General features: G+C 40.4%; 1 protein-coding gene across 3 annotated transcripts in view; it reads left to right on the top strand.

The window, feature by feature from the left end:
• Nucleotides 1–12,708, top strand: part of UBXN2A (UBX domain protein 2A) — a 43,138-nt gene that overhangs the window by 8,832 nt on the left and 21,598 nt on the right. For all 3 annotated transcript variants that reach the window (XR_003794941.1, XM_029232278.1, XM_029232277.1), the window contains exon 2: nucleotides 9,696–9,750. Coding sequence is in view for 2 of the 3 variants with exons in the window: in XM_029232278.1 (XP_029088111.1) it covers nucleotides 9,710–9,750 (41 nt within the window). In the remaining variant the exon portion in view is untranslated. The remainder of the gene's footprint in view (nucleotides 1–9,695; nucleotides 9,751–12,708) is intronic.

The raw sequence follows: 12,708 nt of genomic DNA, 5'->3' as shown, positions 1-12,708 counted from the left end.
CTGATTTATTATTGATACTTTGTAAATCTAAAGCTTAATCCAGTGCCTTACATTTAATAAATATTGAGTAAAATTCTTTGGATGAAATAATAGTCTGTTTTCTTTATCCCGTTGCGGAGCACAGGCTCCGGACGGGCAGGCTCAGCGGCCATGGCTCACGGGCCCAGCCGCTCCGCGGCATGTGGGATATTCCCGGACCGGGGCACGAACCCGTGTCCCCTGCATCGGCAGGCGGACTCTCAACCACTGCGCCACCAGGGAAGCCCTGTTTTCATTTTTTAAGTCTAGGGAATAATTTTGAAGAGCAGTACAGGAGGGATTAAGAAGTCTTTAGAAATACAAAATACCCACTTGAGACAATAAAGACATCCAATTTGCCTTGATTGTTGGATGCCATCTTCTCGGATATGGTTCTAGTAACTCCTACCCAAAAGCTAGCTGAAAGGCTAAAAGGCAGCCTGTGAAGTTCTTGTTGGGGGTGCTGCTGAAGGTGCCCTCCCCCACCTTATGTTGGGTACTGACTCCTCTGCCTCATTGCATTTCCTCATTTTTCCTTCCTTTCAGTTTCTCCTTGTCTTTGAGAATTGCTCACAATTTTGTTACAAAAAGGCTAAGAAATAAATTCACTAACAGTTTATGTTCAATTCGTAATGAAGACAATAGAAGCATTTAAAACAGTTTTCAATGATATTTTCCAGAGCAGACTCTACTATCCTACTTTCATTCCTAGCAAAACAGATGCTAAGTGGGAATTAGTGCTCCAGCCAAGTTGGCTGTGGTTATGAGCCCAGTTCCATTAACAGCAGGAAACTGGAATGGAAGTCAGGACCTAAGATCATTCAGACTGATGTTATCTGGTGAAAGGCTGCTGCTGGATCCTCAGTTACCCAGATTAAATCCACCTCCAGATACTTCGGAGACTTTTAAGTGGGAGCAGTATGCTACTACTTCTAGTGCCCATTTTCTGTTTCTCATTGCTTTGAAATGGATCTGGTGGATCTTCAGTGGCTATTACTGAGCAGGTCTGCCCTCTTTAAATATGCTTAATACTTACATTTTTTAATACTTATATTTTTAAATAGAGGTATTTGCTTTTTTATATACATATTCTCCAGAGAGAATTTAAGAAACATATTTGATATAGTCTGTTTGAGAGTTGAAATATTTTTAATGCTTTCTGGAGATGTCTAGCTTGATTATATCTTCTTTTTGGTAAAGTGTTTTTCTTTATTTTTCTTTTATTTTGGCCGCACCGCACGGCATATGGGATTTTAGTTCCCTGATCAGGGATCGAACCTGCTCCCCCTGCATTGGAAGTGTGGAGTCATAACCACTGGACTGCCAGGGAAGTCCAAAAGTGTTTTTCTTTAGTTTTAAATCTGTAGAGTAGACTCTGGGACCTTGATTATCATAAACAGTCTATCGTGACCTAATAGTAACATTCTCTTAACTGTTTGTTTTAAGCACATATAAAAAGTAATTGTAATCTTGTTTGGGTGACTTAAAAGTCTAGTTACAAATTATAACTATATAGGTTTACTAAAGCATTGTACTTTTCTCTCTATAATCAGTTTGGTTGTGTTTTCCTTTAATAACCAGACATTCCAGGTTACATAGAACAGATCTGATTTTTCCTACCTTGAATGTTGACAAGTGATAACTTTAATTGTGCAATAGGCAGTTTATAACTATTGTCTGTGTTTGACTTCACATTGCACATCCGTGTGCTGCTAAAATTTCTCTCTGTGCCCACATTGCCTTCAAGCTGTGAGTCAACCAGATGTCTTATGAGCTCTTTGGTTGTCTTAAAACAGATGTATCTTTATCCTAAGCATGATCAATCTATTTCTCATGTTCATCACTTTAAATATGAGTTCATAGTACTTTTCCCCACTTCACATTACTGATAGAGCAAAAGTACTGTCTTTTAAGAAGCTAATGAAATGACATTGTACAACTCTACATGTATGTATTTTTAAGATAGTTCTTTTATCCCAATTTTTATTATGAAAATTTCAAACATATATAAAAATGTGGAGAATAGTAAACTCCCATGTATACTCATTACCCAGCTTCACTAATTATCAAGTCATAGCCATTTTGGTTTCAATTATACTCCCTCCACTTCTCACTCCACTTGATTATTTTGCAGCAAATTCTAGTTATTGGATTTCATCTAGATATTTCAGTACGTAGCTAAAACAAATACTTTATTTATTTTTGACCTCACCACACAGCATTCAGGATCTTAGTTCCCTGACCAGGGATCGAACCCGTGCCTCCTGCAGTGGAAGCACGGAGTCTTAACCACTTGACTGCCAGGGAAGTCCCTAAAACAAGTACTTTAAAAAGCTACAGGGGACTTGCCTGGTGGGTCAGTGGTTAAGAATTCACCTGCTAATGCAGGGGACATGGATTCGAGCCCTGGTCCGGGAAGAACCCACATGCCGCGGAGCAACTAAACCCGTGCGCCACAACTGTTGAGCCTGCACTCTAGAGCCTGCGAGCCACAACTACTGAGCCCACATGCCACAACTACTGAAGCCCGCGCGTGCCTAGAGCTAGTGCTCCGCAACAAGAGAAGCTACCGCAATGAGAAGCCCACACACCGCAACGAAGAGGAGCCCCTGCTCACTGCAACTAGAGAAAGCTCGTGCGCAGCAAAGACCCAACGCAGGCAAAAATAAAAATATATACAAAAAAATAAATTTATTAAAAAGCTACAATCCCATTGTCACACCTTTAAAATTAAGTTACTCCACATATCATCAAATATCCATCCAGTGTTCAAATGTTCCTGATTCATAGCTTTTTTCCATTTAGTTTCTTTAAATAATAACATAAATATGGTCCATATGTTGTAATTAATTGATATATCTCTTAAATATTTAAAAAGATTACTTCTTTTTTCTCCCTGGTAATATATATATTGAAAATGGATCATTTCTCCTGAAGAATTTCCCGAGTTCTGGATTTTGTTGATTGTGTCCCTGTGATGTCATCTGATCATGTTCCTCTGTGCCCTATATTTCCTGTAATCTGATGTTTAGACCTAGAGGCTTGAATGGATTCAGTTTCATTTTTAGAAAGAGGGCTTCACACGTGGTGACTGGAGCTTTCACACTGAGGCATATATTTATGTCTGTTTTCTTTGTGTGATGTTAGCAGCCATTGATATCATTGCCTAGGTCTGTTTGCATTAGGGGTTGCAAATTGGAGATACTCTAATTCTATAAACCTTCATTTAGCTGAATTCATTTATAAAGGAAACTTCTTTTATTAACTCTTTGATTACTCTGAGTTAGTTCATACAGGAAAGGCAGGATGAATACTTGATTCTTTCCCTTATTTGCCAGGTTTCAAAATAAGTTGGTACCCTACTGTTCTGGAAAGATGACCAGTGAATGAGTTTCTGTGTTTTAATGAGTATCAATATGAACTTGTACTTGATGTGTTTCAATTCATGTAGCTGTTTTTCAGTTCCATCTTTCACCAATGGTAGCCTTTTCAAACTGACTTCTGAATCCTTTTTTTCATTTTGTTTTGTTTTTTTCTGGCTGTGCGTCGCGGCCTGGGAGATCCTAGTTCCCTGACCAGGGATCGAACCCAGGCCCCCCGCAGTGAAAGTATCGAGTCCTAACCTCTGGACTGCCAGGGAATTCCCAACTTCTGATTCCTTTTGACATTAATCCAAGATGTCAATACAAGGCATAAAGTGCATATTTCTTGCCCCAGACCTGGAGACAGCCATTTCTCTAAGAAACTGATTCCTTTTGGTGGGAAATAGTATTTGGAGACCACAAATCTGGGCGGTAGGTGTGCTGTGCTCATTGTTGTCTGATTGCTTATTGCTTTTTGGCCTTTTCAGTGGACAGAGCTACTACGTATTTTCTTAAGAGAAATGATGATGTTCATAATGATGTTTCTGATTTAAAATATAGGATTACAGGATTTTTGCTTGGCTTCTTTGATTTTTATATTTCTATCTCTTTACTCTTACTCTGAAAAAAAATCTTGGTTTTTAGGGACAGATCATAATTACTTCTTTGCTTTATCTCAGCGTCTCTCAACTTCAACACTATTAACATTTTGGGCAATACTTTCTTGTGGGGGCTGTCTTGTGCATTGTAGGATTTTCAGCAGCATCCCTAACCTCATCTACTAGATACCAGTAGCACCCTCCACCTCAGTTGTTGTGACAGCCCAAAAATGCCTCCGGCCATTGCCAGATATCTTCTTAGGGGCACTATTGCCTCCTGGTTGAGACCCACTGCTTTATCTTTATACCATACTTTTCATATGAACAATACTAATATATTATTGCTAATAATATGACTACTAGAAACTTCATTTTTCCTCTTTGGGTTCATCCCACTAGGATATATGGTAAAATTACCATGTTTTAAATTTACATGAAATAATTCCTCTCTGTCAGTTCAGTTGATTCGTTTCATTTTTACTTTCAGTTTTTAGGGATTGCTTTTTTAAAGTTTAACTTTGTTTTATAAGTACATAAAATATTTACATGGGTCCAAAGTTGATCTAAAAAACAAGATACATTCAGAGAAATCCAGCTTCTGCCCTTACTCCCTTCACCCAGTGCACTCTCTCCCACTTTATAAGTAACCTTATTATTTATTTTTTGGTTTACTTTTTCATTTTTTCCTAATGTAAACAAATATACATATATTCATGTTCACCTCTTTCTTAGATAAACAGTACCATATCATACATATTTTTCTCCATTTTGCTTTTTTCACTTAACAGCACATCCCACTGTGTGGATTTACCATAGTTTATTCAAGAAGTCCCTATTAGGGGCTTCCCTGGTGGCTCAGTGGTTGGGAGTCCGCCTGCCGATGAAGGGGACGCGGGTTCGTGCCCCGGTCCGGGAGGATCCCGCATGCCGCGGAGCGGCTGGGCCCGTTGGCCGTGGCCGCTGGGCCTCCGCGTCCAGAGCCTGTGCTCCACGGCGGGGGAGGCCGCGGCAGTGAGAGGCCTGCGTACCGCAAAAAAAAAAAAAAAAAAAAAAAAAGAAGTCCTATTAATGGACAAGTTGAGGCTTTTTATAGGCTTTGCTGTTACAATCAATGCTGTAAATAATACTACAGTGAATAGTGTAGTGTATTCACCTTTTTATATTTTTGCTAAAGTATCATTGGGATGGATTTTTAGATAATGGGATTTCTAGATATACATGTCAAAGAAGAAACAGAGCTGGACAGCAGTTAAATCAGTAAAACCAGATTATGTTCAGGAACTATTGTGATAGGGGAAAAGAGACCTCAGTGTGGAACTGGACTCGATTATGAATATAACATGGACAGGGGCTTCCCTGGTGGTGCAGTGGTTAAGAATCCGCCTGCCGGGCTTCCCTGGTGGCGCAGTGGTTGAGAGTCCGCCTGCTGATGCAGGGGACACGGGTTCGTGCCCCGGTCTGGGAGGATCCCACATGCTGCAGAACAGCTAGGCCCGTGAGCCACGGCCACTGAGCCTGCGCGTCCGGAGCCTGTGCTCCGCAACGGGAGAGGCCACAACAGTGAGAGGCCCGCGTACCACACACACACAAAAAAAGAATCTGCCTGCCAATGCAGGGGACACGGGTTTGAGCCCGGGTCCAGGAAGATCCGACATGCCACGGAGCAGCTAAGCCTGCGCGCCACAACTACTGAGCCTGTGTTCTAGAGCCCGCAATCCACAACTACTGAAGCCCACGTGCCACAACTACTGAAGCCTGTGCGCCTAGAGCCTGTGCTCTGCAACAAGAGAAGCCACCACAATGAGAAGCCCACACACCGCAACGAAGAGTGGCCCCCGCTCGCCACAACTAGAGAAATCCCACGCACAGCAATGAAGACCCAACGCGCACAGCAATGAAGACCCAACGCAGCCAAAAAATAAATAAATAAATAAAATAATTTTAAAACAAGATGGACAAGTGGGGATTTATAGTCAAAGAGCAAGGTAGAGGTCAGTGGATGGAAAATTACTAAGAGAAACCTCAAAGGTAAGGGGGGATTCTTGCTAAACTGAACTACAAGATTCTTGCTGAAGGCAGACCAGGGTGATCAGTATCATGGCGGGTTGCGGGGGGGAGTGCGGAGTGAGGAATTTGATCAGGTATCAAGGGTGGAGGGATTCTGGGTAAAGCTGCTTACCAGGATTCTTGCTAAAATTGGGCTCTACAGGAACAGAAATGGAAGCCCAAGGTCATGCCTCCTTGAGAAGATGCCTCAGAGGAGCCTAACTACAGTTTGGTCAAGGAGAGATTCTTTGTCATATGCATAGGTGACTAGGTAATGCCACATTTCCCTTACCCGGATATGTGCCATTTTGCATTCCCACCGAAAATGTTTGAGGCTGTTTCCCCACACTCTCAGCAACAAAATGTGTTGCAAGACTTGTAAGTTTTTGCCAGTCTGATCGGTGAGAAATGGTATCATAATATAGTTTCAATTGCATTTATTTCATTATAAGTGAGACTGACATCTTTTCACATATTTTAGGGCCATTTGCTTCTCTCTTTCTGAGACGTCTCTGTTCATATTTGTTGCCTTTTGATTGTTGGCCTTTTTCTTCTCTGTATCAGTTCTTTATATATTAACCTTTTAGTTGTAATGCCAGTTCCCTTTGTTTATTTGTTTGTTTTTGTTTGTCATCTGTGTTTTCACTTTGTAGGAATTTTTTTTTTAATTTTTTATTCTTACATAGTTAAATGTATCAGTCTTTTCCCTTATTGCTTGTGGATTTGAGTTATAGGAAAGTTGTCTTCTCTTCCAGGGTTATAGGGAAGTTTACCATGTTTTCTTTAATAATTAAAAAGTTTGCCTTGGGCTTCCCTGGTGGCGCAGTGGTTGAGAGTCCGCCTGCCGATGCAGGGGACACGGGTTCGTGCCCCGGTCCGGGAAGATCCCACATGCCGCGGAGCGGCTGGGCCCGTGAGCCATGGCCGCTGAGCCTGCGCGTCCGGAGCCTGTGCTCCGCAACGGGAGAGGCCACAACAGTGAGAGACCCGCCTACCACAAAAAAAAAAAAAAAAAAGTTTGCCTTTTTTAAAGTTTTTTTTATTGTGGTAAAATACATACATATAAAACATAAAATTTGCCATCTTAACCAATTTTAAGTGTACAATTCAGCAGCATTAATAATATTCACAATGGTGTGTAACCATTACCACTGTCCATTTCCAAGTCTTCTTCATGGTCCCAAACAGAAACTCTGTGCCCGTTATGCAGTAATTCCACATTCCTCTCTTCTCCCAGTCCCTAAAAACCTCTATTTTACTTCTCTATCTCTATGAATTTGCTTTGTATGAAATATCAATGTAACTAGAATCATGCAATATTTGTCCTTTTGTGTTTGACTTAATTCACTTAATATTTTCAAGGTTTATTCGTGTTGTAGTATGTATCAAAACTTCATTCCTTTTTACGGCTAATTAATATTCCATTATATGTATATACCACATTTTGTTCAGACATTCATCTGCTGATGGACATCTGGATTATTTCCACTTCTTGGCTATTGTGAATAATGCCTCAACCACCAAATCCTTTTCTACAGCAGCTGTACCGTTTTACATTTCCACCAGCAATATTCCGGTGTTCTAATTTCTCCACATCCCTGTCAGCACTTATTATTTTTGTTTTATTAAATAATAGCTATTCTGATGTGTATAAAGTGGTATCTCATTGTGACTAGTGATGTTGAGCATCCTGTTCATGTTCTTATTGTCTACTCATATTTCTTCTTTGGAGAAATATCTGTTCACATGCTTTGCCCAGTTTTGAATTGGTTTGTTTTCCCTGCTGTTTTTAAGTTGTATTTTTCTTGATTCATCATTTGCTTGATAGCTGTAAACCTTTGACTACTTTCCAGAGTTCTAAGTTGGTTCTAATAGTTTCTGCTTGTTTTTCAATGTTTCTGTGGGGACAGGAGCTTGGAGCTGCCTATTCTTTCATTTTGCTGACATCACCCTCAGGTTCAATTTTTAAATTTTAGATCTTGGATATATCTGGAATTTATCTTGGTAATGGTGATTCCATATGACTGTTGAATTTATTTACAAGTCCATCTTTTCCTGATTTTTTTAAGATCTAATAGTATGGACTCCTCATGGGTTTTTGTTTTATTCAGTGAGTTATAATCCATTAGTATCATTATTTACTTTGATGTTCCATTTCCCAGACTTGTCCAGTGGGAACCCCTTCAGGTGGCTTCAGTGTCCTTTTGATATGTCTTCATCATTCAGTGAGCACCATCTTACTTTCTGGTGCAAGATATTTCAGGCTCATTTGTTCTTTCTCTGTCCCAGCCCTGGAATCAGCCTTTTCTCTAAGGAGCCATGATTCCTTTTCTTGGAAAATTATATTTAGAAGCCAAGATGTAGGCTTTTGGTATGCTTATTGCTTCTAGTCTGTCATTGCTTCCAGGACCTCCCAAAGGGCAGATGGCTTGGACTCTTTTAAACATCCATTTGTTTCCTTATTTCTTATATTATTTTTGTTGTAAGGGCAAGAGTATTGCAGAAAGTTTGGGAAAGAGAGAAAATAATCCAGTTTTTTACCCCCCCAAAAATAACTTTTCACTCTTGCTTCTCTCCATTTTTAAAAAAATTGATTAATTTATTTTTGGCTGCGTTGGGTCTTTGTTGCTGTGCGTGGGCTTCTCATTGAGGTGGCTCCTCTTGTTGTGGAGGAGCTCTATTTTATTCCCGTTTTGCCCCTAGGTTCTTCTGACCATTTTTTGGTCTTTTTTTTTTTTCTGTTTTTTTTTTAGATTCCATATATATGTGTTAGCATACGGTATTTGTTTGTCTCTTTCTGACTTACTTCACTCTGTATGACAGACTCTGCAGACCTACTAGAGAGTGGACTTGAGGATATGGGGAGGAGGAAGGGTAAGCTGGGACAAAGTGAGAGAGTGGCATGGACATATATACACTACCAAATGTAAAATAGATAGCTAGTGGGAAGCAGCCACATAGCAGAGCGAGATCAGCTCTGTGCTTTGTGATCATCTAGAGGGGTGGAATAGGGAGGGTGGGAGGGAGGGAGATGCAAGAGGGAAGAGATATGGGGACATATGTATATGTATAACTGATACTCTTAGTTATAAAGCAGAAACTAACATACCATTGTAAAGCAATTATACTCTAATAAAGATGTTTTAAAGAAATATTGACAATAAAAATCATCTACATTGGAAAAAAAGAATGAGTTTATATTGATTTGATATTTTGTTACTATTGGAGATTGAGTGAAATGTTTACATTCACTTTTGTTTGTTATTAAACCAAAGCATACATTATTTTTCATCATAATTTTTTTTTTTTTTTTTTTTTTGGCCACGAGCATTGCAGGATCTTAGTTTCCCAACCAGTGATTGAACATGGGCCCTTGGTAGTAAAAGCACAGAGTCCTAACCACTAGACCGCCAGGGAATTGCCCTCATCATAACTTTTATGAAATCTTTCTTTTGTCAGATTGTCTGAACCCAAAATTTACTTTTTATTGCTTTACTTTAAGTGAAAGTGACAGCTTTGAGTTAGGTCACGTGTTCTTAAGACCCCTTTAGTGCTACTTTAGGAGTACATAATAACTTAATGGTAAAGAATCTTACTGCATACGCTGGAATGAATTTATTTAAAATACTGTATTAAGAACTTTACCTTATTTTTCTTTTTACTTTTACAGTAAGGCAAAAGAGAATGAAAGAAGTAGATAATCTTGAAAGTATAAAGGAAGAATGGTGAGTTAATTTATGCATTTTCTTTGTTATTAATGCCTTTGTTACTGTCTTTCTCTGTTTTTACATTTCACTGACTTAGTAAGTTTTCATTATGATTGTCTGTTAAATACCTAATAGTAATGTACTTTAAAGTTTTTTTTTCCATAGCTGCATTAAATGGATTTTAGTCAAGTTATAAATCTTATTGTGATTAATTTTTTTAAGTGTTAAATTTCTCTGTGCCCACATTCTTTCTGTTATTTAAGAGGAAAATTAAAGTAACTATTTATTACTTCATTAGCCTCTTGTGTTATACTATCTTGAAGTCATAGTGGAAATATAAGGGCTTTGGAATCAGATAAACCTAGGTTTGAATCCCATCTCTGTCTTAAAACTACTTCTCTGGCATTTGAGCAACTTAGGTAGATTCTTTGAGCTTCAATATCTCATCTAAAAAGGAGGTTGGGCTTCCCTGGTGGCCCAGTGGTTGAGAGTCTGCCTGCCGATGCAGGGGACACGGGTTCGTGCCCCGGCCTGGGAAGATCCCACATGCCTTGGAGCGGCTGGGCCCGTGAGCCATGGCCACTGAGCCTGCGCATCCGGAGCCTGTGCTCCGCAACGGGTGAGACCACAACAGTGAGAAGCCCACGTACCGCAAAAAAAAAAAAGAAAGAAAGAAATAAAAAGGAGGAGGTGTACATAGGTACCTGAAAGGTTTTTATAAGAATTAGATAGCCAATTTAAAGCACTGAGCATCGTATTAGCATATAGCAGGCACCCAATAAATGGTAGATGCAAAGTCTGTCCTTATTAATACAAAATTATTTATTCTCACTTCTCTGAAGTGGAATATTTATTTTGTATTATGTTCTTTGTTTTAAATACTTGAAAAGGTAAATATCTTTCATTCATAGTCCATTTAAGGAGACAGGTAAGTATTTACAAATACTTTGTGAACACTTTCTATACCGAACAAATATTATTTATTATTTTTTCACTAGAGTACTTACTGTTTTATATAAATATCTGATACTAACTATATAATTGTGAGGTTATGTCAGGAGCCCCTAAGACTGCCTCCAGATGTGATGATTTGCTTAGAGGATTCACAGGATTCAGCCAATAGTCATACTAATGACTAAGCTTTATTGCAATGAAAAGATACTTTGCAAGAGGGTGAAGTCCAGGGGAAACCAGGCATAAGCTTCTAAGAGTCCTTGCCCAGTGGAGCCACCAGGACACACACTTAATTCCTCCAGTAATAAGTTATATAGCACGTGTGAGATGTTGTCTACCAGGGAAGTTAATTGGAAATGAGCCTAGGGTTTATACTGGGGACTAGGCACATATTAAAATTCCATACTGTCATGAGAAAAGTAAAAAAGATAGCAACAGTTAGGCCTGCTATGTTAACTCTTTTCTACAGAGAAATAAGTTGAATGGCTTGCTTACTTACTTATTTATTTTTGCCGCACCTTGTGGCTTGCAGAACTTCCCCAACCAGGGATCCAACCCATACCCGCTGCAGTGGAAGCATGGAGTTTTAACCACTGGGCCACCACAGAAGCCCCAGTTGAATGACTAATTTTTAAAAAATTTTTTGTTTATTAATTTTTGGCTGTGTTGCGTCTTCATTGCTGCGCGTGGGCTTTCTCTAGTTGCAGTGAGCGGGGGCTACTCGTTGTTGCGGTGCGCAGGCTTCTCATTGCAGTGGCTTCTCTTGTTGCAGAGCACGGGCTCTACATGTGTGGGCTTCAGTAGTCGTGGCTCACAGGCTCTAGAGTGCAGGCTCAGTAGTTGTGGCGCCCGGGCTTAGTCGCTCCACAGCATATGGGATCTTCCCAGACCAGGGCTCAAACCCGTGTCTTCTGCATTGGCAGGCAGATTCTTAACCACTGAGCCACCAGGGAAGCCCTGAATGACTGATTTTAAAGAGTAAGATTAACTTAGGACTTCTAACAGTTTTGTGGAGACGTAATTCACATACCATATAACTCATCCATTTAAAGTATACAATTCAGGGACTTCCCTGGTGGCACAGTGGTTAAGAATCCACCTGCCAATGCAAGGGGACAGGGGTTTGATCCCTGGTCCGGGAAGATCCCATGTGCCACAGAACACCTAAGCCCGTGTGCCACAACTACTGAGCCTGCACTCTAGTGCCCTTGAGCCACAACTACTGAGCCCACATGCTGCAACTACTGAAGCCTGCACGCCTAGAGCCTGTGCTCCGCAACAAGAGAAGCCACCGCAAGGAGAAGCCTGCGCACTGCAACGCAGAGTAGCCCCCGCTTGCAGCAACGAAGATGCAATGCAGCCAAAAAAAACCCAAAAACGTATACAATTAAGTGGGTTTTAGTACATTCATAGAGTTGTGAAACCATTACCACAGTCAGTTTTATAACATTTACATCACCCAGAGAGAAACCCCATACCTATTAGCAGTCATACCCCATTCTCCTGTGCCTTACGCCTGACAACCAATGATACACTCTCTGTCTCTATAGATTTGCTTATTCTGGGCATTTCATATATGTGGAATCATAGAATATGGGGTCTTTTGTGACTGGCTTCTTTCATTTAGCATAATGTTTTCAAGCTTTATAATGTTATAATATGTATCAATACTTTGAATTTAAATAATTAGTAAGGGGCTTCCCTGGTAGTGCAGGGGTTAAGAATTCGCCTGCCAGTGCAGGGGACACAGGTTCAAGCCCTGGTCGGGGAAAATCCCCCATGCCACAGAGCAGCTAAGCCTGTGCACCACAACTACTGAGCCTGCGCTCTAGAGCCTGTGAGCCACAGCTACTGAGCCCAAGCGCCACAGCTACTGAAGTCCACATGCCTAGAGCTTGTGCTCCGCAACAAGAGAAGCCACCACAGTGAGAAGCCTGTGCACCGCAACAAAGAGTAGCACCCACTCGCTGCAACTAGAGAAAGCCTGCATGCAACAACGAAGACCCAGTGCAGCCAAAAATA

The sequence above is a fragment of the Monodon monoceros genome, unplaced genomic scaffold (assembly GCF_005190385.1).
Source record: "Monodon monoceros isolate NGI ecotype Baffin Bay Population unplaced genomic scaffold, NGI_Narwhal_1 Super_Scaffold_19, whole genome shotgun sequence".
Classification (NCBI taxonomy): domain Eukaryota; kingdom Metazoa; phylum Chordata; class Mammalia; order Artiodactyla; family Monodontidae; genus Monodon; species Monodon monoceros.
The sequence above is the reverse complement of the archived record's forward strand: the minus strand, read 5'-3'. Positions and strand labels throughout refer to the sequence as shown.